General features: G+C 37.2%; 1 protein-coding gene across 6 annotated transcripts in view; it reads left to right on the top strand.

Moving 5' to 3' along the window:
* MAP2K4 (mitogen-activated protein kinase kinase 4) overlaps nucleotides 1-25,801 on the top strand; it is a 122,768-nt gene that overhangs the window by 2,710 nt on the left and 94,257 nt on the right. For 3 of the 6 annotated variants that reach the window (XR_675352.5, XM_001163981.7, XM_016932362.4), the window contains exon 2: nucleotides 8,790-8,822. The exons of the other annotated variants lie outside the window; for them this stretch is intronic. Coding sequence is in view for 2 of the 3 variants with exons in the window: in XM_001163981.7 (XP_001163981.2) it covers nucleotides 8,790-8,822 (33 nt within the window). In the remaining variant the exon portion in view is untranslated. The remainder of the gene's footprint in view (nucleotides 1-8,789; nucleotides 8,823-25,801) is intronic. 6 annotated transcript variants of the gene reach the window in all.

The following is a 25,801-nucleotide window of genomic DNA, read 5'->3' as shown; positions in this document are numbered from 1 at the left end:
ACTTGCCACTCAAAAAACTTCCTTTCTGGGAGTTGTTAATGACCATGCTCTCTGAAACAGCAGGATTCAGTTGTGGAACATAAGGAATGTTTCATGCAGTAGACATTGGACATCCTCTTATGTGGTAAGCACTGTGGTGGGCACTGGATAACCTTGAATACTTTTTCATGGCTTCATGTTTATGGCCCAAGAGTGGTCCAGGCTGGCCAATATTGTTTTCTTAATATACTGCTTAAGAACCAGAGCTCTGGAGTTCTGGGTTTGAATCTCTTGGCCAGGATTTAGATATGCGTTTTGTGACCAGGGGCAATGAACTTGGCCTTTCGAAGCCTCAGTTTCTCACTTGGAAAGTAGGAATAACGCTTACTTCCCCGGTGGCTTTGAGAATGCATGTAAGCCTGGGACCTGACATGTAGTAAGGATGCAATACACTATTAGCCGTCATTGTTAGTAGCGACAATATTGTTATGGTCTCATTAATGGTCCCTTTTACTATTGGTAAATGAGTCCCTAACCTCTCATTATTTACCACACAATTTCTTTGGTTCATATTACTAGGTCCCACTGTTCTCTCTAACCTGTTGATTTCCCCACTTTTCATTATTGAGCAGTCCTTTCAGAGTATCCTAGATGAGATTTTATTCTACTTCAAACTCCGGATCTGTTTTTTTCTGGATCTGAGGACTCTCAAATGAATTACAATGTGAACGATATGAAACAGAAGTCTAGCTATCAATTTGCTCTACTCATTTTTTTCATAGGGGATGGGTAGATGGTTGGAATGGGATTTATAGTGAATTTGATTATAAGAGTAATCAACAGACGTAGCTTTGGTTGCATGTTTATGCTAACAGTTATGGCTTCTAATCTGGCCATTTTTGCCACTGTCCCTCAGATAATAGGGAATAGCTGCTAATTTTGTTATTACTCAATAGATTTGAGTGTCTTCACTCATTCTGACTCTTTTTTTTTTTCATGTTCATTCACAAACACACCCAACCTTTATACGTTGAGTAGTTCTTAGGCTTTGGTTCTTTGATGACTAAAGCTAACAAAATGTAGATCTGTTTGCCAAGTTAGGTAAGTGGTTTTATGAAAGTATATTTGGCATTAGGATGAGTTTGCATTTGAGAGAGGAAACAATACTCAAATTAACTACTCTGAGAAATGTTTTTATTCTTAATGTTTCATCAATAATTTGTTAATATAGATAGATTTAATAGGAAAATTTCTTGCATATTAGGGCCTCATTCTGTGGAAAAGTATTATTCTTTAGTCCAAGAAATTTTAGTCAACCTAAAGTACGGAATTGACTTGTAACATTCAAGAACCTTCCTAGCCATGGCTAGGGCTTTCTCTTGTGGCAAATCTAAAGCCTCGTGACTTTAGCTGGGTTAGTGTGAATCCTGTAAAGAGAAGATCCCGTTATACCAGGTAATTAATCTTAGATATGTATAGCAAATAGTACTAGATAGTATCATGGTTGGCATGTTAGAGAATAGCATATTCTGATTAATAGAGCTTGCCAGTTGAGAATTCAACAGCTTCTATAATGAAATTGCATAGGCAGGATGATTCCTTTTCCAGTAGTAGCTGTAGCAGCTAGCGTTCCCGTAGCATGTAGTAATGTTTAAGAAACAAAAGGATGTTGAAGTGTAAAGAGCACTGGACTTAGACTCCGAAAACCATGGTTAAGGTAACTGCTCTGCTGTTTACAAACACTGAGATTTTAGGGAAATTACCTAACTTTTCTGAACTCTCTGTTCAGAAATTTCTCATCTGTTAAAATAGGGATAATGCCTAACCTGTAGGGCCATTGTAAGAATCACATTCTTAATGCATGTGAAAGTGCTTTGAAAATTATAGAATATCTATAAGTATATACAGATTGTTATTAGACATGATTATTTGCCTGCTGTAGCTACTAGTCACTTAAAATGTAATAGATTTCAAAGATCGCTTAGCTGAGAAATGTCAGTTTTCAATAGATGTTTTCTTAAAATGGTTAGAATAGAATCTATAATTGATTCAGAAAAACATTGAGCCATTTGTAAAGTACTTGTTATAAGAAATAGTTAGAAAGTATATGTTGTAGGTGCCTCTGATTCTCTTAAAGTTCTGATTTACAGAAAACTTTGGGACCAGTCGAGTCCTTAGCTATTTACCCTTAGCTGAGCATTTTTATGTATCAGTTTAAGTAAAAAGATGATAGCTTGATTCTGCTTTAGAAAACACGCCCAGTACTTTAAAATGTAATGAAGTATATCTGTTAAGAAAAAGTCAAGAGATTTAAAATCAATGTAGTTATTTCTCCCAAAGATATTTGAATATAAAATGTATATGAAATGTCCTGCTTTTGATTTTGTTTATCTGTTTTTACTAATTAGTCTGGTTTTCGAGAACCATGGGAGACCTTTATCTTAATTTTAAAGAACTGAATTGTGCAGACAGTGAAGAGTTTCAAACCCCAGAACTGCTTGCCCTTCCCAGTGTGTTGCATAACATTTCTTTTACTGTTTAACATAACCTCATACAAGTTCACCTCAGCAAATTAGTCCCCCCTCAAAGCTCAGACTGCATTTCTTCTTATGTTCCCTTAAAAATTAGAGCAACCCTAGTATTAAAGTAAAAAAGTGGAAAAACATCTCACCTCACTTTTAGAATACATATTTTCTCACATTTTCCTTTAAAATACCTTACTAGCCTGAATGTGTGCTGAAACTTGTTTAAGACGGGATATTAGTTAACCCTGTATTTTGAGTCGTTTTCTTTTTTCGTAAATTTCTCTTCTTTCACTAATTTGAGAAGCTGGATTGATGTGAGCCCATAGAGTTTCCTTATTTTTAGGGGTCTGGATATCATAATCCTAACTCCATTCTACATAATCCAGGTCAGTCTCCTTTGTAGTCTCTAGGAAATGCAGATGGCTCCAATGATACAACCTGAGAAACTTTAATTGAGGCTTAAAAAAGAAAGGGAAAGTAACAGTTAACAACTTTTTTCACTGTTCCTACCTAATTTGATGCTCACAACCACCCTTTAAAGGTAAGTGGACATAGTCCCCTTCATAGATGAGGGGGTAGACGTTTATTTGTTCCGGAAGAGGTAGGTTTTAACCACCTGGGTGACTGGTAGCCTTTGCTCCTCTTACTATTCTACTGCATGGTTCTCTGAGCCTCTTTAAGTCATTTCGGCCATTCAGGTCTGAAGGAAGCATCTTTGCCAGAAGTGATGCAGATTCAGGAACAGAGGAGAGAGATTATTTTAGGTTTCAGTCGGGGCGGAAGCTCCAAGCAACCAGCCACCTTTTGAGATGATTTTGGAGGCTTGGTGCTCCAAGAATGGTGCACTTTATGTTATAATGTTCTAAACTTGCTGGAGGGTTTACAGTGGCATTTTGAATCTGGAGACATTTCGATTGGGAATCTCCAAGTAAGTAGAAGACTTTAATTAGAGGAAACCAGTGCAGATTTGAAAGGTAATATAATCCTTTTAACACTATATATAAAAGGAACTCATTTGTCATAAAATTTAACAAATGTTGTCGTTCTGGCTAAATTTGTAATCTGGGCAAATTACTATTTTTGCTAGTGGATGTGGGTTAGCTTCTAGCTGTTTCCTCCCAACTCTAGAAAATCTTCAGGTGTCTCTTCACGCTCGTTAAGGTTGGGAGTTTAATGTGTACTTACATTAATAGAAAGTATTCAAGTCGTAAGATTGGCCTTGCTTGTAGCTACACAGTGAAAGGGAGATGATTAGCCAGTAGTTTACACAACTCAAGGTGGGCCTTTTGAATGAAGAAAACAATTACATTGTATGCAGCTTGGTTCTTTAAGAACAACACATTATTCTCCACCACGGAGAAAGAGGATTAAAATGGACATCACAGCAGCTTTTTCGAGCTATATTGTATTTCATTTTACCCAAAATTGCTCAAACATTGAAAAACGAGGAATCAAGAAAAGTGTTGCCAGACATATATATCTGAACATACACACACACACACACACACAGACACCAAATTGTTCAAACATTTAAAAAAAGAGGAATCAAGCAAAGTGTTACCAGACATATATATCTGAGATATATATATGTCAGATGTATATATATCTGACATGCCTATGTCTATTTATTGCCTGGCTTTGCTAAAGAAATCAGTGGCATTAAGGAGCTCCCCTGATGATTTTGGCAGTTTCCCTGGGATCTGGTTATGTGCCTGTCATGGGGAAGCATCCATCTTTTTGGGGTTGTTAGAGTCCTCAGGATACCAGGCTGTGCCTAGGAAGGGTTGTGGCAGAGGTGTAGAGGGTGGGGTGTGGATCTCCAGGGCTGTTTGGAGTCCTTCCCTTTTAATTCTCTCAAGGTGACTGTGAATGAAAGGAGAAAGACTGGTTTTGTGTAGGTTAAGCTGGTCTGGTGAGCACCAGAAAGATAGGGAAGGTGCCATAATCGTTGCTCCCATGAGAGAGAGAACAGGAATAATAGTGCCTGTGATAATAATAACCTGCTTTAGTCCAGGCTTTTGGTTGGACATTTTAGATATATTTTCCCATTTAATCATCACAAAGCTCTTTTGGGTATTATTTTATTTTTCACAAATGAGGAAATTGAGGCTCATAGAAGTTAGATACTTGCCTGAAGGAACATAATTGTAAGTTACTGTCTCAGTGTACTGTGCTTCATTAAACAGGCTTGAGAAGGTAATGTGGCATTTAGTTTTGTGGCCAAAGAATAAATAAGGTGGTCATTGCCCAAAGAGAGAAAAAGAGCTGGCATTATGAGGACACTTGAATTTAAAAAGTGTGGAAGGGATTTGATGAGTATTTTATCAACTCCTGACTGGTGGATGATTCTAACAACCTGGAATTGCTAACTTAGGGTGGCTTCCTTTTGATAGTTTCAGAAAGTTGACGTAAGGAAATCTGAAAGAAATAAACCATCAGGAAATAAATCTTGGGGAACTTGCTCTGAGTACAATGAAAATACAAATTTAGGGTAGGATTAGATAACTCCTTACATGTTAGAGCCATAATGATATACTATGGGTAGCTGCAGTTTAAGGCACATGCCAGAATTTTGAAGTTGGAAGTTTGAAGGTGTCAGACAAATAGACCCTTCATGCTTGTGACAGAGGAAAGACTTTGTAGCACGGTCTTATGGGCATGACCCAGTAAGGCAGCTCTGATTTTCTTTACATTAGTGTGGGTTCATATTGTAGTTCATAATGCACTTTCAGCAGTGCAAAAATCCAGAATGTCCAGGGAATCAGAAGCAACTACTGAGGAGATAGGAAACCACTTATGTCCGGCCCCACACCCTCTCTGATTTATATTATCAACCTAGAGGAATGGGAATGGAGATAACTACAAAACCTCGTAATGGCCATTACACAAGCAAAATTAGATTTAGGCACACTGTTTTCAAACCCTTAAGATAATATTCTTTATTTAAAAATGACAAAACTAGGACTCAAGTGAAATGATTTCAGTTTCACAGTTGGAACTAGAACTCTGGTCTCCTAACACACTTCATTTTGTTTTTTACTTTATCAAATACTATTTGCTTTTTGTTTTTATAAACACTTACACATCCTAAACAGCCGCTTACCTCACTGTATTTGGTAAGAACAGTAAATTGTAGGTTTCAAGTTATGGCCACATAAAAGATCTTAAAATTGAGGTAAGAGGGTGAGAATGAGGGGCAAATGTGGGAATGAGGGTAGGAGATACGTAGAGAGAAAAAGGAGGAGGAAAAACCCTCATGTAGCTTTATTTCTTTTTTAGGCTTACTAGCATTCTGTCCTATGCATTTTGATATTGGTTCATCAGTGTCAAGAATTAAGAATTTAAATTCTTAAATAAATATTATTCTTGATATTTATTCTAAGATGTAATTAAACTTGCCTGGGGCCAGGAAAAATGAAAAAGACTCAAATTTACCCCTACTTGTAATGGGGAAAATATAAATGGAGGATCATGTCAAATTAAGCCCCAGGGTACAGATAGTTCACCCAGATATAAAAAAGTGAGGCACACACGACTTAAAATGTAACCAGTTAACTATCAACAGGTTCAACGGATTATCTAGTACCTCCAGAGACAGGACTTAAAGTAAGTGAATAGGAAGTCAGAATTTCGGAGACAAGGGAGACTTCAAAAATTGAACATATTGGCCAGGTGAGATGGCTCATGCCTATAATCCCATAACTTTGGGAGGCTGAGGCAGGAGGATTGTTTGAGACTAGCCTGGGCAACATGTTGGGACTCCATCTCTACAAAAACAAAAAACAAAAAACTCCAAAAGTTAGCCAGACATAGTGGCTTGCATCTGCTGAGATGAGAGGATTGCTTGAGCCCAGGAGTTTGAGGCTGCAGTGAGCTATGATCATGCCACTGCACTCCAGCATGAGCGACAGCAAGACCCTGTCTCTAAAAAAAAAAAAAGAAAAAAGAAAAATTGAACATATGTGAGTGAATACTAGTGAATATTATATCATAACTAAGAACTTGCATTTTGTAAAGTTGAGGATATTGGAAGTTTTCCTCACTTTTCCTTCCCACCATCTTTCTCTTGTGCAAGACTGTTGCTTGTCCCCTTTGCCCATCCTTACCCTTTGAGTATGAGCTAGTGGAGCTATTTGGTACTTTCCCAAATCTGCACTATAAGCACTAACTTTCTGACTTTTGCAGGTCTTAAAGATTTAGACAGACTAACTAAAAACACTTCTTCCCTAATTTAATTGATAATGTTAAGAAAGTTACAGAATTGCTAAAGAAAAGGTGAGCCAGTGTGTTCCAGTTAATTTAGACCTTGCTTGTCAGTGGACTCTGGGCGAGTTACCAAGTATTTTCTTAGTGAGAAATAATGTGGAGAGATGGATGTTTGGATGAGACCCCAGAATTCGTTCACCTGGTCACTTCATAATTAGATACAAAGAACAAGTCTATACTTATGCTTTGAACATTTTAATCCCCTTCCCACCTCCTTTGTAGCTACTTATATAGATTCTGTACTGGTGACAGAATTTCAGGTTTTGAGAATTTTTTAACACTTAAACTGGCACTTAGCTTTTAATGTGTTAGAGCAATCATTGGCGACATTCTGTCATTCTCAGTCACATATACCTTAAAATTTTTAATATATTATACACTTATTAAGCAATGTAACTTTTTTTTTTACCCAACCTTACATATAGATCCAACTGATTTCTTTTTCATATACCTTACAAATTTGTTTTCTTGCTCCTTTCGCCATCCATATTACTATTTTGTTCACCTCTTCTCTCTCCTTTTCACCTCTTTCTTTTTGCTACCTAGTAACAGTCAATCAGGGTATTTTGCTTTAAAGTTGTTTGTTTCCCAGCCTCCTCTCCAGTTGTAGTAGAAGGTGAGTTTTACCTTCCCTTTTCCAGTGGGATGCGGGGAAGACTTGCCTGCTACTTCCAGAGAACCCTTTTCTTCCTGAATGTAGTCGGCTCATTTTGCGTGGTAGGAGGCCAGTGGCTTTTAGTTGCTTAGGCTTATAAGACCCATACATCTCTGTTTTTCTTTCTGAATTCTGTTCCCACTGCACATTTGGTGGGGTAGCATATTGACCTTCAGTGGTAGAGAGACCAGGGTCAGACTTTCTAGGTTTGCCCTAGTACTTCTTTCCCATGAAGTCTCCATTCTCACTTCTTCCTGCATTGTCATTTCTATGATAAGGTAGTCAGCAGTGGATTACTTCGGTGGTGCACCAAAGACACTTTTCATGTCAAAGTAGCTACATTAGCATTTTTCAGTTTTTGTACTTTATAGATGGCATCTTCTTAGAATCCTAAGAATTTTGATAACTGGATAGGAAAGACTACTTAACTATCCTTTCTTCAGTCCTGGCTCTTTTTTTCTGCGTGTTTTGATTGAATTTGTTTAAACACAAAGTTATTGTAAGCTTACTTCCTTCATTTTGTTCCCCAAAACACAAGCGTAGATAGACCACTAACAAAACCAGATATCCATCCACTCACTAAACTAGGGGTGAAAGAATATTTTGTGAAGGCTTTTGTTTTAATTGGCTTACTTTACTGGATGCATCTTATTAAAAATTATATCTGGATACAGTGTATACATAAGGTGTAACCAGATCCAACTGGATTTGAAAATGTGTTTAGGTTTCTAAGGGGAATTCACAGGTTTTCTTCTTGTAACTTCTAAAGTACTCGGCTTTCTCATTCCTAGGGACACTATCTTATTTTTTCAGGCCTATTTTAGAAGAATTTCAGCCCCTCTTCAGCAGTTCATTGTCTTATTGTTTGAAGTTAGCTAATTTACTAGGAAATGTTTTATGTGTGTGTAAGTTCCACAATTTATGAACTGCTAAAACTTTTGCATCATAGATGGTAATTAATCATGGGTAACTCTAAATCAGTAATTTAAGTTAGTTAAGTAACTCATTCTGTATTTGTAGGTTGAAAACATTGAAAAAATGGACAGAACTATCTTAAAGGTTACTGTTAACTTCTAAGGGCTTGTAGTTCTTTTTATTAAATATATATGAAAAATAAAGATTAAGACTGCAACACAATATAAACTTGATTTCAGTTTCATGTAATGTATTACGTCTACATCTGACAGAGCTAAGTTTTTAAAGAAAGCTCATGTGTTATTGTTGTCTCTGGTGGGGGTAATGTGATTTGACCTGTTCTTGAATTCGTTTTATTCAAAATTTAATATAAAAATGCAATGTCATGTTCCAATTTTGGTTTGTTTGATTTACAGTAAATGAACTGGAACTTATCTTTTTTACTTTAGGCTTTCAGATAAACTTCTGTGAAAAGGCACAAAGTAAGCTACAAATTTTATGATATTATGCTATTTATTTTTTTCATATCCATCTTGGTATTGGGAATGTGTCCACTATTGTTTCAGCTAACCAGCCATGGCAATTTTACATTCAAAGAGCTTCCATTTTTCATTCTTCTTCCAAATATTAAAAAAATTATATTCTTGATTGTAAATTGTACTTTTTTCACTTGAAATTGAAATAGCAAAATATGTATAGGTATTTAGATGTATATAATATGGAAATACGTATTTAGGTATAGAAAAGTATATATAGGTATTCAGACTTAACCCTAATTTAAATTACAAATAGAAGAGAATTCACTTTTAAGATCATGGTGCAGAAAGTATAGAGTTATATTCAGACATCTTATGCTTTAAGATTGAATTATTATAAACCATACATTGAATATATTTTTAATTTTTTTCTTTAAAACAAAACAGTGTTTTTCTTCTGCCTCCCTCACCATCCTTATTCTGTATTAGGACACTAGTCTTCATATAATACAAAACAGACTTTCTATATCAAAAAAAAAGTTATAAACCTTGTATTTTATTTATTGAGACAGGGTCCCACTCTGTTGTCCAGGCTGGAGTGCAGCGGTGCAATCATAGTTCACTGCAGCCTTGACCTCCCTCAAGCGATCCTCCTGTCTCAGCCTCCTGAGTAACTGGGACTACAGGTGCATGCCACCATGCCTGACTGACTTTAAACTTTTTTGTAGAGACAGGGTCTCGCTTTGTTGCCTAGGCTAGTCTCAGACTCCTGGGCTCAAGAGATCCTCCTTTCTTGGCCTCCCAAAATGCCAAGATTACAGGTGTGAGCCACTGTACCCGGCCAAAAAAAAAATGCATTTAAGCTTAAATGTCATCTGTATCAAGTACAGTTAAAAAAATCTCATCTCAAGGAGACTACTCTCCAGTTAACATAAAAATATACCAAAATATGATATAAGTCGTTTTGTCTTCTGCTTATTTATTCATGAACTGGAGAAGAATGATGCTTTGATATGTGTCATTCTTAAGTACATTGATTCAAAGGCAAAAAAAATTAACCTGGAAAAAACATTTCTGCTATGTTTAAATTTTTTTTTGGAATGAGAATGCATAGTTTCCACTGATTGATTGTTATGACTACTTTGAAATGTAGTTAGCAAAAATTTATTTCTTGAATGGTTCACCCACAATGTAACTGTATATAAATAATAGAGATCAAGCAGTTAGACCCTAGGATAAAAGTTTTTTAAATTGGTTCATTACTGTTACGTCTCCCTTGCCTTAAATAACTGACTAAAAGTAATATATGATTTCCTGCTCATAGTGAACCTTTATATATGATGTATATCTATATGAAATGAAGTTGCAACTTCTGTTTTATTTTTTTAATTTTGACACATTCACTGTGATAATTTTTAGCTTTGACTTTTCAAAATGTCTGCTTAATATTTAGCATGACAACGTTTAGCTTTTATTTGTATTTTGACCTAAAATCTAATTAATGAAAAAAAAGGCTGTCTTCTATTTTTGTTCATTTCGGAGACAGAGTCTCACTGTGTTTCCCAAGTTGGAGCCCAGCCTCCAATTCCTGGGTTCAAGTGATCTTCCCACCTCAGCCTCCCAAGCAGCTGGGACTACAGGTATATGCCACCACACCCAGCTCATTTTAAAATTTTTTTGTAGAAATGGAATCTTGCTATGTTGCCCAGGCTGGTCTCGAACTCCTGGCTTTAAGCAGTCCCACTTCAGCCTCCCAGAGTGCTGAGATTACAGGCATGAGCTACCACACCTGGCCTGACTTTTTAAAAATTTTAAGTTGTACTCACATTATTGTTCTTTTATTTAACCTAGTTCTATTGTAGATATAAAACGAGAAACATTGATTATAGTAAAATTGTATATACAGTGTCTATAAGTAGCTTTGTATGTGGATTAAAAATGCCTTTGAATCTTCTGAATGGCTCTGTTTTTGTCATTATAGAAATGATAGGTTTGCAGTGCGGCCTGCTTTGATACATATGGAAGAATTTAACAATGGAGGCTGGGACAGCGGAACCTATTAGAACTTAATTATGTGGTGGAGGGGTATATGTATTCCCACTTTGATTATTCACCTTGATTGCCCTCACTGTCTCTTTACACTGTGGCTACTTTCTGCTGGCTTTTCACATCTCTCTTTTTATTTCTGCCTCTTCCCATTGGAAGGCTCCTCTTTATTTTCCCGTTTTGGGATTCAACACAGTTATTTATATACATTCACGAAATCACATATTGGACACCTAGAAACCATACAGTAAGCGAGATTCTTGGTACAGAAATGAATGGAATAGGCCCCTGCCATTAGCAAGCTCATAGTTTAGTGGACTAGAGTTGATCCTACATTGATTACATAAGTGTTCAACCACCGATGTTACATACTAATTGATTTTTAACTGGAACCAGGGTGAGGATGGTGCAGGAGTGGATCTGTCCTGGGCACCTTTGCTCCTGCTGTTCTCTCATGAGAGAGAATGAGCATAAAGGGTGCTGAGAGTCTCATGATAACTGCTTTCTTGATTGGACACTGTGTCTTAGGGATCCAACAATGGGCCTACCCTGCTTTGGAGTTAAGCAGATGTGTCTGTGCTGGCTCAGACCTCAGTGAAAGACTCAGGGAATGGGAGTGCACACATCAGGGAGGGGAGCTGGAGACTTGGTAGAGATGGCTAGCCCTAAATTGACAGTATTTATTTTTGTACTATCAGTACCTATATTTTAGTATAAGTTCTCAGTTGCTTACATATATTAGCACTTCTTCTAAATCTGGTCCTGTGATTTGCATGACTTAAAAAATTAGAAGTGCAAATCTGTAATGTTTGCAGACAATCTGCTGGTTTGCTCTGGAATATAGACATTAACTTTATGGTAAAAGTGGTCACACATTTCTTTAAAATTGGGCTTGGGCTGGGCACGGTGGCTCATGCCTGTAATCCCAGCACTTCGGGAGGCCACGGCGGGCAGATCACCTGAGGTTGGGAGTTCAAGACCAGCCAGACCAACATGGAGAAACCCCGCCTCTACTAAAAATACAAAATTAGCTGGGCGTGGTGGCACACGCCTGTAATCCTAGCTATTTGGGAGGCTGAGGCAGGAGAATCGCTGAACCTGGGAGACAGAGGTTGCAGTGAGCCGAGATTGTGCCATGGCACTCCAGCCTGGTCAACAAGAACAAAACTCCGTCTCAAAATAAATAAATAAATAACTCCATATCAAAATAAATAAAATAAAAATAAAGGCTTGAAATCATCAAAGGACTGATTTCTCCACTGTTGGGGCACACTTATTTCTAGAATCTCCACTTTTATTCTAAGGATATTTCAGAATTATCAGATAAACTTATGTTTAATTTATTAAAAAGAATTATGTATCATACAGTAGTTGTAGGAGGGTATGGGGCAAAGAGCATGAAATTAGATATCATTCAAGTCTGATAAGTCAGTACTGGCTGCTTCAAATGCTTAAATCTATCACAAATAAAGATTTATTGTAAGATGATTCTGATGACTAATGGAAGCTCTGAAGGATTAATTTTTTTCATTGACTTTCACATAGTTTTTGCTCTTTATATTGCTACGTCACTCTCTTTTAATCACTTTATTACAGTTGCCTGTTACAAGTCAGTGGAGTTTTATTGGAGATGTGTGTGTATGTATTTACATGCACAAATAGCGATTACATATTTAATTTGGGAAACATTTCTATAGAAATTCAATAAAAATTGACTCTGCTCCTCACAGTCTTCCTTTTATAGATTATAGTTCATGCATTTATCTATTCTTCAGTTTATTTTCTAAATATAAGTTTATTTTAGATAAAATAAACTTCAAGTTACATTTATTTAAGACCATAGTGTCATGTTTCCTTTAATACTGTTGGATCATTGAATTTTTCTGAAGTCTGAATGTAAGAACACTTTAGGGAAAAAATATTTTTCCATTTGTAAATGTAGAGTTATAAGTGTAGAGGTCCTGCCTTAGAAGGTTGATTAATTTATCCGTTATTTGAAGATAATGTTTTTGTACATGTAAAGGTATTTATATAATTTATGACCGTATCTCACTGACTTTAATGAGCTAACCTGTGAACATAGTTGTTTAGAATATGACTTACTTGCTTTATAAAACCATTTTTTCATTTTTTATTTTTTGAGGAGGGATGAGGATTTGCCTGAAAACATTTTTTTCTCACAAGCTGCCCAACTACCAAAAAAATCATTCTTCCAAAACCTCCTGATGTTGATTCCTCATGAAGAGCAGTTGAGTTGCCCAATGTGTGCCACTCATGACAGAAGCCCCCTTTTTTAGAAACACAGTTTTTAAGAAATGCTTTTATGAAGTTGAATTTACCTTAGTGTTGTCAGCATTCTAATTTTTTTTTTTTTTCAGATGAGAATCGTGACTCATTTAAAGATCTTTGGGCATGGGGATTTTCCTCAGAAAATGCCTAACCGAATTGTGTGCTAATCAGAGTGATAGTAGCTAGGCGTTTGGCAAATACTCTTCTGATAATTTATTTTTCACACAAAGGTGCTTTTAGCTCTTTATCACTATCCTCCCCCCCGCCACCTTTTTTTTGTAACTGTAGTATATTATCAGTTCATGGCCGAAGAGTTCTGGAGCTCTAAATATTTTGGGTAGTGTTAAGTTTCTGTAGCTTTGTCTTTTACGTTTTTGGTGGCGTTAAAAACTTTGTGCTTTTAAAAAATGATTTAACTTGGAAGTGTTTACATAGCAACAGGATATTTATTTAGAAGATTAGATGCTCCAGAGCTATTATTCTGGATGCTACGAATTGAAATTAGAGTACAGGTGGCGGTGGTTTTTGGTGGCACTGCACATCAGTATATTTGGAGGAAAAAAAGGAGGCATCCTGGAGACTGATTTTATAAGTATCCCTAATTGTTTTTTAAATTGGTAATAATAAAAAGGAAACCATAAAGAGGAAGAAGGATGTTTTGTGAATCTTCCAAGAAATTTGGGAAAGATACTAAGTTTACTGACCTGCTAAGAAGTGTCTGTAAATCATGATGTTTTGACTTTATTGGAGTGGACTATAGGAAAACAGGAAAAGTAAGGAGCAAAGGGAAGGTTAAGTTGTTCTGCATTTAAAACTAAGAACTTAGAAAATTCAGCTGGTTAAATTTCTGATTCCTCGTTTTATGTAGCAAAAGTCTGCAGCCAGTGACAAAAATTATATAATTTGGAAATTATTAAATTCAACTGAGTTTGTCAGCAATCCTAAGAAACAAAATGTCATTTACTGCTCTTGGAGGTTTATACAGTTTATATAAGTTTATATATATAGTTAATGAAGTTAGTTGAAAAATGAGACTTTTGTAGGATTAGCTGTAAGCCAGACTAACATCTAATATTTATTACCATTTGTGGGGACCATGATAAATTGTCAATGGGAAGTCCATCTGCTTGGAAAAAAGTTTTTATATTAGTTAAAGCCCAGGAATTGTAGAAGTAGAAGTGATATATTCCAGAGTCAGGATTCACCTATTCCTCTCATACTTTATGCTTATACCTTATACCATTACAAAGGGAATGTTGCTTAGTTGTCTTTGACCTTGGAAATGGTGGGAACATGAATTTGTCCTGAAAGTGCTTTTTGTTGCTAGGAGAAGGAAGGTTTCTAACAGCTATTGCACCTTAAAATAATTTGGGGATGCTTAATGTGTGACATTTTTGATAAGAAAATAATTAAATAGCGACTTTCCCACATTGCAGAAAGTTTTCATTTATATGCCACTTGAACTTTACTACTAGCAACAAAGGGATGTTGACAGAACTTTCAGAGTTGAACAGATACAGAGTAGAAATGATATGGAACGTTTCCAGAGAGTATTCCCAACTGAATCCAGTTAAAGTGGTTTTCAATTTAGCTCATACATTTAGGGTGATGGTTTTCAGATAAGGTGTAGTAAATATTTGGATTGTCACTACATGGTTTTATGAGATCCGAATCTAGGCAAAAATGTACAGTTAATAAGATGCACTAAGAAAAACTTGTGACTTCCATCTCGGTGTTCATTTTCTCTGGGTAGAAATGCCAAATGAACGTTAATCAGAAAGGAAAATCAAGTGCGTACGAACATATTCACTCCCCTTTAGAGAAGCTCTTATAAGGATAAGGAAAGAGAGGTACAAATGTTAACAGTTAACAAATCTGTATCTATATATACCTTCAATAGATAAAGATATTACCAATGATAAGAAGCACTGGGATCCTTAAAGATGAATTAAATCTAGAGCCTACTCTGAAGAAGTGTATGTTCTTTGAGAGATTGAGCATATATAGGAGCTATCTGGTAGAAATAATAACTCTTAATGTGTGTCAAACCCTGCTCTAAGCACTTTATATTAACTCCTTTAATTCTCACAGCAGCCTTATGAAGTAGGTATAATAGTTAATATAGATGAGGAAACTGAAGCACAGAGAGGTTAAATAAAATTTCCAAAGTCATATAGCTAATAAGGGGCAGAACTGTGTGACCTTGGTCTGGTCACAGTTTACACGTTGTAAACCTTAGTGTTTTACTAATTCTTGAAAGCAGTTGGCGCTTATAGGAATGATTTTCTAAATCAAATGGCTTTTGAGGAGTCCTCATTTGCACTAGGTTATGAGATTTGGACCTACCATTTGTATCTTGGTAAGCCATTTGTAAGGCTTATCAAGGTTATCCAGTAAGCCTTACTGAACATTAAAGTAGAAAGATTCGTGTTGCTATGAAGTTAGGAACACAGAGGATCTACCACTAGGGAAAACAATGTTTAGTGAAAACCTAAAACTCTCCTGGCCTAGACAGATACAAGGAATAAATTGCTCCAGGATTCTGAAATGACTTATATGCCTGGGTACAGCCGGAGAAGATTAGTAGGTCAGGAGACCTGTGAAGTCAGTGGACAAGGTGGCACAGCCATGAACTTTGTGAGGACAGACTGTGTACAGACTGTCGTAAGAACAAACTGATGCTTTTAGCAAAATTTTTATGCATCCCCACCCCACTTTCTTTTTGGCAGGGTTAGAAGAAAGATTTAATTTTTGAAAACTTTTAATAGTAGAAAATTTCAAACATACACAAAAATAGAGTAGTGTAATGAACCCCCATGTACCCATTATATAGCATCAGCAATTACCAACATATAGCCAGTCTTATTCTTCCTCCCTCCAGCTATCTCTGCTGAAATACTTTAAAGCAAATTCTGATTATCATTATTTTATCCACATAAATGTGTTACATGTCTTCTAAGTGATAAGGACTCAAGTACATAACCTTGATACAATTATCTTACCATTAAATGAACAAAACAATATTACTAGATAGCTACTCAATGTTCACATTTCCCCAAAAGCCTTGTAAATGCTTTCTTTACAGTTAATTTGTTCAAGTTGAGACCTCAGCAAGGTATGTGCACACATTGTGTTTGGTTGATATGTCTCTTAAGTTTCTTTAAGTCTGTGGTAATTCCCTCTTCTCTCTTTTCCTTACCATTTTTTTGTTTAAAAAATTGGTTAATTTATTTTGTAGCATTTTGTATATTTTGAATTTGGCTGATTGCATCCTTTTAGTGTTTAACATGTTCCTTCATGCCCTGTTATTTACCTTTAACTGGTAGTTACAGAAACTTGATCAGACTTTTGGCAAGAACACTTACTTCATAGACGGTGTTGAGTGCTTCACATCACATCCAGGTGTGTTGTTGTATCACATCAGGAGGCATATGATTTCTTGCTGGAGCTCTTGTTAAGATAAACCAATGGGCTTAGGTGCTGCCAGTGTGATCCATATAGTGTAAAGTTCTCCGTCAGCCTTTCATCTGGTAGTTCTGGCCCATTAACTTTGCCTACATTAATTATTTTCTTAGGAAGAGGTTGACTCTCATTTTCAGGCATATGTGGGCTTTGCAGATACTAGTTGTATCCAGCCAAAAAAAGACAAAATTTGTGTTTGGGGCATACGACTGAAAGCAAATTATAGTTAAGCCTTGGTCATCTCTGACTTAACTATGCCAGTACTGAAGGATATGAAAGTGTATTTATATGCACACATATGATATACAAACATTTATTGGGATGCTCTGTATTTTGATAGAATAAAAACTGGATACTTGTCCTTTCTACCCTGGAACATGAGTTGACCCGTTCATTAGGGCTCATTAATCTTTGCGGATAATCAAAAGCCACGTCAAGTAATAAGACGTTCTCTGGTGAAGTTGAGGAGCCAATGGTTAGACAAGACTAGTCCTGCCAAATTAAGATCAATCCCACATCAGAGTCCAGCTTTTAAAATTTGTGTTCAGTGCTTAGAATGCTCAGATCCTTCAGGGCATTGCCTTCCCAATACTTGGGAATCAGATTGAGTCATCAAAAGTCAGTTTGGTGAGGATTAGAAGTGAGTAAGAGTTCTCATCCAAGATTTAATAATAAAAATCTGATGACCTACTTGTGTTTTAATTAGTAATGACCTTTTAATGACCAGTGTATTGTTGTCCAGTTGGTGTCATTTACCCTTTAGCAGTAATAATTTCTTAACCAGCTTTCCTTTTTTCCTATTCCTGTTCCATCATCTAACTTTAACTAAATTATTAAAGTCTCTCTCTCATAATGTTCTACAACTAATTTGCTCTTTTGATTTTCTTTTTGGGTCTTTGTAAGTAACAAATTAGAAACATTTCAGTCGAGATTCTCTCATGTACTGTATACACATGAAGTAGATAGAATGCAGCATATCTTCTTTGAGTGCCATTCACGCTCTTGATTATTCTTAATTTAGTCCAACCTTTTAAAACTTTCAATTTGTAGAATACATTTATGGGCAGCAAATAGTTTTTTATTGTGTCCACTAGGAAATAAAAGTGTCATTCACGTGTTAATATTTTTGAAATTGGGAGTTATTTAATGAGGGTCAAAAGAAGCCATTTGGATGGGAAGAGGAGTATAATATTGCTAATTATTACAGTATTACCTTTGTGTGGAAGATGCCTGCTCATTTTCTACCTCTGTTATTTGCTTTTGTAGTGACATAGTTGGATTTTAATTTAAATTTGACTGTGAATTGTTACCTAACATTTCTTAAAAATGATTATATAGTGTAATGCAGTGCTGAAATGGAAAGTTGGTGGAGTATACAAAAGATCGCCACATGTCTTATGACTCATGGCAGTTAAAAATGCCACATATCTTTTTCAAAGCCAGAAGATGTCTGACTAATTTTTGTGTCATGAAATTCTATTGTTAGCATTTTTCTACTAAAAGCTTCTGGTAACTTTTTCAGAGAACCTGCATAACATGCAGTTATACATATTTTGATTAATGAGGAAAAAAAAGAAACAACAAATTGGACCCATCAGGAAATACAGATAAAACACCCTATTGTGTCTCTTAGTGAAACTGTTTGTCCTAAAGATGTTAAATCAAACATTGGAGCTTCGATTCCTTATTTATTGAAGAAATATTTGAGTTCCTATTAAATGACAGGTGCTGTTACGAAAAGAACTGAGTTGTCGGACTCATTAGAATGTTCTGTCTGATTTCCAATGGTCAGAAGTCATGCCGATGGAGGCTGGGCGTGGTGGCTCATGCCTGTAATCTCAGCGCTTTGGGAGGCTGAGGCGGATGGCTCACCTGAGGTCAGGAGTATGAGACCAGCCTGGCCAACATGGCGAAACCCTGTCTCTATTAAAAATACAAAAATTAGCCGGGTGTGGTGGCAAGCACCTATAGTCCCAGCTACTTGGGAGGCTGAGGCAGGGGAATTGCTTGAACCCAGGAGGTGGAGGTTGCAGTGAACCGAGATCGTGCCTGGGCAACAAGAATGAAACTTTGTCTCAAAAAAAAAAAAAAAAAAAAAAAGGTACCATGTAGTAGTAACAGGTTATTTGAAGGCTCTCTAAATGGTCTTAATTAAAATATAAACAAAATTATGTATATGACTTAATTATTCTTTTGCCTTTCTGGATTCTTAAGGACAGATCATGGTGAAAAACAGTTATTACAGGTAAAGTGTTACATAGTGGTGTGAATTGTTTGCTTTGAGGGTAAAGTAATTGGTCAGTTGGACAAGGTAGTCAGGTGTGCCCTGGAGGGTGGAGAGAAGTCAGCTTGGAATAAAAAATTAACTGAACCTGGGCAACATGGTGAAACCCCTTCTCTACAAAAAAATACAAAAATTAGCTAGGCGTGGTGGCCTGTAATCCCAGCTACCCAGGAGGCTGAGGTGGGAGTATCGCCTAAGCTCGGGAGGTGAAAGCCGCAGTGAGATGTGATCATGCCACTGCACTCCAGCCTGGGCAACAGAGTGAGACCTTCTGTCAGAAAACAAACAAACAAACAAACAAAAAACTGTGATTCACTATGGAGTCGAAAAGAAGGAAGGTAGACTCTCTGACTTTCCTGAGTTAGGATGATGTGGACGTACACGCTCTTTGCTTTAAGAAGATGTTCTTGGCCAGGCGCAGTGGCTCACGCCTGTAATCCCAGCACTTTGGGAGGCCAAGGTGGGCGGATCATGAGGTCAGGAGATCGAGACCATCCTGGCTAACACAGTGAAACCCCGCCTCTACTAAAAATACAAAAAATTAGCCAGGCGTGGTGGCGGTGGCCTGTAGTCCCAGCTACTCGGGAGGCTGAGGCAGGAGAATGGCGTGAACCCGGGAAGCGGAGCTTGCAGTGAGCCGAGATTGTGCCACTGCACCCCAGCCTGGGCGACAGAGTGAGACTCCGTCTCAAAAAAAAAAAAAGATGTTCTTGAAGTCAGGAGTCTGCTAGGTATTTGAAGGACATCTGGCTTGATAATCCTTGATAATATTTTCATACCTGTTTGTAAATCAACTATTGATATATGATGGAGAAAAATATATTCATAAACCATATCTTCCTACTTTATCTCTAATTCACTTGGAATTTGTTTTACTTGTTTTTAGGCTTGTTTATGTATTTGGATAGTTATAAAAACCAATTACAAATATTAATGGAAATAAGGAAATTTTTATTTCATATTTCCAATATTGACACCTTGAGGTGTTTTCTGACACCAAGCAATTCTCTGACAGCAACCGTGTATCCAACAATTGAATTCATTTCTGACACTATTTACCTGGAGTTAGCATCAGATCTCACAAGTTAAAGGGCTCAGTGCTTCAAGATTCTCCTCACTTAGGATGCTAGTCACAAATGGGGTGTTTAGGATACTCATACTCCTGCTTGGATGACTTCAAATTTGGGGGTTCCCATTATCAAACTTGACCACAACCCCCATCAAGTTTGATAATTTGCTAGAATGTCTTATGGAACTCAGGAAATAACTTTATTTACTGTTATTGGCTTTATTATAAAGGTTACAGCTCATGAACAGCCAAATGGAAGAGCTAGGACCCTGTATAGGGCAAGGTATTGGGAGTAAGGGGACAGGGGAATAGCGCAGAGGTTCTGTGACCTTTCCGTGCACACTATCCTTGATTCATTTACCAATCTGGAAGCTCCCCGAACCCTATTGTTAGGGGTTTTTATGGAGGTTTTATTAGGTAGGCATGATTGATTGTATCATTGGCCATTGGACTCAGTCTCTAGTCCTTTTCCCCTTCCTGGAGGTGTGTGTATGGGGGCGTGGCAGCTGAAAGTTTTAACAGTCTACTCACTTGGTTGTTTTTTTCTGGTGACCAGCCCCTATCCTGAAGTTATATGGGGGCGTGGCAGCTGAAAGTTTTAACAGTCTACTCACTTGGTTGTTTTTTTCTGGTGACCAGCCCCTATCCTGAAGTTATATAGGGGCCCTCTGAGAGTTACCAGACTCTTGCACAAAGTCAGGTATGGTTGAAAGGGCCACATTATTGGTAACAAAAGACACTCCTGTCACTCAGGAGATTGTAAGGGTTTTCAGAGCTCTGTGCCCCAAACCTGGGACAAAGGCAAAATACAGTTATATTTTTCATTGTACTACAGGTACTTCTGTAGCAAAATTACCTTGCACACAATTGGCCCACAGCTTTGAATCTATCTGGGAAAAAGAGTGGTAATCCCATAATGGGTTGTCTACTGGATGGCTGATTTTTCTGTCGTGAAAAGGATGAACATGGTTTGTTTCCTTGGAGCAAATGGGTACTTAGGCTAGGAAGTTCTCTGCATCTTATAGCTTTCTTTATTCTAATCTACTTGCTAATGAAGTTCATATAGAATTGAAGTGCAGAAGAGTTAATTACTTACGACTTATGACCAGTCTGGCTTTCTTGTATAGTTAATAACATTATTACTTATAAAATTATAAACTTGCCAAGAAGGAGAAGTCAGATCTGATTGTTTTGATGTAAGGAAAAACTCAAACTTTTTTCCTCTGCTTTCACACCATACAACAATCAACATAGAAGACTCTGTGACCAAATATGGGGGATTTCTCCCCACTAGCAAACAAATAATCACTTCTGCAGCACATACCAGCTGGGTGTCCTCCAGTTCAGTTATCACACAGCTTACCTGGAGATAGTGTCAGATCCCACCGGTTGAGGGCTCAGTCCCACAAGGCTGCCCCTGCTTCAGATACCAGTTGTTAAGTCTGGGCCTTCAGAACTTCTGACTGTCCGGCTCCCAGTTGGGTTTCCCACAACCCTCCTTTGGGGTTAATTTGCTGGTCTTTCTGGTCACCAGCCCTCATCCTGAAGCTAGGTGCTGCCAGTCATCAGTCAACTCATTAGCATCCAAAAAATACATCACCTTGGAAATTCCAAGAATTTAAGGAGTTGTGTGCCAGGAAATGGGGACAAAACCAAAAATATGTATTTCTCAATACCATATTTGGTAGCTCCTCAATTTGTGTGCTGTTGTGAGTACTTACGTGTCAGCTGAAATATGGATCCCCTTAGCCCTGTGGCCTGGGGCCACTCACTAGAGCTCTGTGTCATTGTCCTTGAGTCAAGAACAGACTTATATTTCTTTCATTGTGTTGTACACATTTTTTTTTCATATGCACATATAAAAAAGGTTTGGAAGCACTGATTGAAAAAATATTGATGTTATAGTTATAAAATATGGTTAATGTTTTTATTTCACTTATAGGTGGTGAAAAGTTGTTAAAATAGGGTGGTGATAGGATGTCATGGCATTTACCAAGCAGGAAAAATAAATGTGATGTAAGACCTGTGTGCACTTGGTTCCTTGCTAGGGTTCAAGCAAGCTGTTCTTCAGAGAGTATCTGATATGTGCTTCTGTCTGTACAGTGAGGTCAGACTAGAAGCCACTCCATGGGCTCTGGGATATAGATGGAAATCAGAACAAGCCTTATGACTTTTCTTGACATAGCTTTCATAAGTTTGCATATTCTATTCCTTATTCCATTAGTAAGATTGCTACTAAAAAAATAAGCATCAGTTATGTGGATGGTTTTCCAGAAATCTGAGTATCTTGTTCTTGGTACATTGTGAGACAGTAACTTAAAACTTTGGGGTGCTCATGAGGAGCTTAATTAGAATATTGAGTTGGATTAGGAGGCAGAGGTTATCAAAATGGCCTGTGTATTACAAAGTAAGAGACCACTGTTGACTGTTGTACATAGAAAATTTTGTTGGAGTTGATCAATTTGGGTTTGTGTCTCACTTGTCTTCATGGGATTTCTGTTGATATACTCACAAGTTCGAGGCTTAAAAACACAAATGCCCTTTGGATTTGCCAGAGATTTAGGCATCACATGGATTTAAAAATGGTCTGAGCACCTGGATAAAATGCTGAGTACCTTTACTGACTCTTGCTATGCTGCATATGTTTCCTCTTCCTGGCTAGAACTCTCAGCACATGTATAGCAATAGTGTTTCTGTGTGAATGGAATCAGTGCAGGTATGTAGCAGATTAGGCCGTTCTTATTAAGGACTGTGAAAGATGATGGTATGAGAGAACTCTTTAAATGAGCTAGGGACAAATTAAGGATTCAGAGAACTATTAACACATTCTCTTCTCCCCTGAACCAAAGGTGGAGATAACTGGCTGCCTCCTTTTGGGTATCCATTTGGAACCTTCTCAGAGTGGTTGTGTAATTGTGAAATTCCAACTCTTAGGTTCCCATGAAGTCTACTTGCAAAATCATTGGAACATGGAGTTGGGGTTCAGGGGGTTATTTCGGATAAGCTTTTTATATTTTGTTGGTGATTAAAATGTTGTTAAATTTAGCAACATTTTAAACTACAGTAGGGCCTTCTTTGATTAGCTGGCTCCCTGGGTAATTTTTATGGGGTTGGACTAATCATGACTTGGCCAGAGAGATTTTCAATTTAGCCTGTGGAATTATATATTTGCTTGTTGGTAGTAGACATCTGGCTCAGAGTCTGATAGAAAGTGTTGCTGTTATTGGCTTTAAGTGATAGCTCAAAGGTGTGGCTGGCTGTGGAATCCCATAATGATGGCACTGTGCTTAATTGATGTGAAATAACTGGAGATCAGAGAGGGGCTATTATAATCAATGGCATTGGTGGTTAGCTGAATCAGAGAATGGATGAATCAGTTATGAGTTTCTGTTAATAGGTTTAAAAGGAATTTAGGGTGTTTTGGGAGCTTCATTCCATGAAGCTTCATAAACCCCTTATTTTATTATAACTGAAATGAGTTAAATTTTTTTTTTCCTTGTTAGATGAGCAGCTTGGAAGCGAGTTTTGGGCTTTTAAGCCTCCAACTCTCCCTGAAGGCTTTTGTTAACCAAAGGACTCCATACATAGTAAGAGGTAGTCTACAAGTAGAATGCTGCTTTTGCCTTTGTCTGATGTTCTAAGAATCTGATAGGAGATGTTAAGCCTTTTGTTGTCAAAGCAGTACCCTTTCAGGAACTGATAGAGGAGTAACATAATCCTTGGTATTCTGGGTTAAATTTTTTTTTTCTACCCAAGAAAAGGACTATGAATCTTTTGCCAGAGGTCGGAAATGCTGAGGGTGAATTATTTTGTTTTTTTTTTTTCCTTGGCAGCAGAGCCTCTGAGGCCCGAGCCTGTCAGATGAGGAAAATGTTTAATATTTAGGAATCATGGCTGTTAGTAATCTACTTTTACCCTGGTTTAGGACTTGGCCATCATAAATGTAGACAGTTATCATAATTGATAATAAAGCTGGAATGAGTGACTAGCTGACTCTGTTATGCATAGTAATGCCTTTACTCCTCACAGTGCCCCTATGGGGAAGGTAATATTAATCCCATTTGGCAGGTATGGCGCTGAGGCAGAGAGGTGAAGTCATTTACCCAAGAGATATTATATAGCTAGTAAGTAGCAGAGTTGAGCTTCAAAACTAGGCCGATTGGCACTGCTAGTCTATATTGATTTTTCTGGTTTCTAGTTTAATAGAATTAGGAAGGATCCTGGATTAGGATAGGAATAAGATTTTTATGGGAAAGTGGTTTTAAACACATTTACAAAGCAAGCTGAATTCTTTGTTGCTAATATATTTTGTTGGTTTAAACGCTATCAAACAAACATTTTCCAGTTTTCTTCTCTAGAGAATTTAATACTTTCTCAATTAGGTTTTAATATGTACTTATAACTAATAGTAGTTACCACTTTTCATGTCTACTGTTTGCTAACTATTATAGCATATTTAAGGTATATTAATCCTTATCACAACAGTACTGCCAAGTAGCAGACTGTTTTTATCCTGGTTTCACAGATATGTAGTGTACTAGACCACAGAAATATTCTTGTTTGTATCTTGATTAGTGTTCCAGTGGTATTTATTAGTATTTTCAGTGGTGATCATTTGACATCTAGGAAAAGAATTTTCTTTCCTATTCCTACCCTTTAACCTCCTTGTACTACATTTCTTTTTCTTTTTTTTTGAGACAGGATCTCACTATGTTGCCCAGGCTGCTTTTGAACTCATGGGCGCAAATGATCCTTTTGCTTTGGCCTCCCAAAGTGCTGGGATTACAGGCATGAGTCACCATGTCTGGCCTCACATTTCTTTTTAATTTTTTGGCAGAATGCCCAACGAAACAGTCTTTGTGGAGGGGTCAGCTACCTTATCTATTGTTCATCTCCACTGCCTGGCATATAACTTGTTTGTAAATGTGGTATTTCTGCACTTGTTGTTGTGTAAATTATTATATTGGGCTTTCTAAAAATCCATTTTACACACAAAAGTGTAAAATGTGCTAAAAGTTGCTGTTGGGATATTTACTTGATTTCTTAAACTCAGAACCATCTAGTTTCCAAAATGCTTAGCTGTGTGGATGAACAACAGTGCTTTATTGATGAGAGTTCAAAGTTCTGAGTGAGATTTTATGAACTTTTTAGTAATTGCTCACTCTTATGTATCAAAGATTGCCAGTGGGGGGAGATAGGGGCAATATAATATTAGCTGATAGCAGCTCACTTAATACATGGATATATGGAATACCTGATATTGCGAGTCTAACATCTCTTTTTATTTTTATTTATTTATTTATTTATTTTTTGAGACGCAGTTTCACTCTTGTCACCCAGGCTGGAGTGCAATGGCGCGATCTCTGCTCACTGCAACCTATACCTCCTGGGTTCAAGCGATTCCATTGCCTCAGCCTCCCGAGTAGCTGGGATTACAGGTGTCTGCCACCACGCCCGGCTAATTTTTGTATTTTTAGTAGAGACGGGGTTTTACCATGTTGGCCTGGCTGGTCTTGAACTCCTGACCTCAGGTGGTCCGTCCGCCTCAGCCTCCCAAAGTGCTAGGATTACAGGCATGAGCCACCATGCCTGACCTAACATCTCTTTTTCTTTTGAGCTTATGAAATATTAGGTCTCTCATTACCGTAGTAATTTAGGGAGAAAAGAGAATGAAAGTAAGTTCTTTACTACCACTTTATTTCCTCATTTCTGAAATTGTTTGACTGTAAAGTTGCATAGTTGGAATTGTGGGTTACTCATTTCATAACCAGTGATTGCAGATAATTAAAAAATTATTCCAGGTAATCTTTCTGTTTTGAAAATGAGGTAGTAACA

Source organism: Pan troglodytes, chromosome 19 (assembly GCF_028858775.2).
Source record: "Pan troglodytes isolate AG18354 chromosome 19, NHGRI_mPanTro3-v2.0_pri, whole genome shotgun sequence".
NCBI classification, from domain to species: domain Eukaryota; kingdom Metazoa; phylum Chordata; class Mammalia; order Primates; family Hominidae; genus Pan; species Pan troglodytes.
Note: the sequence above shows the minus strand (reverse complement) of the source record. Positions and strands in the feature narration are given on the sequence as shown.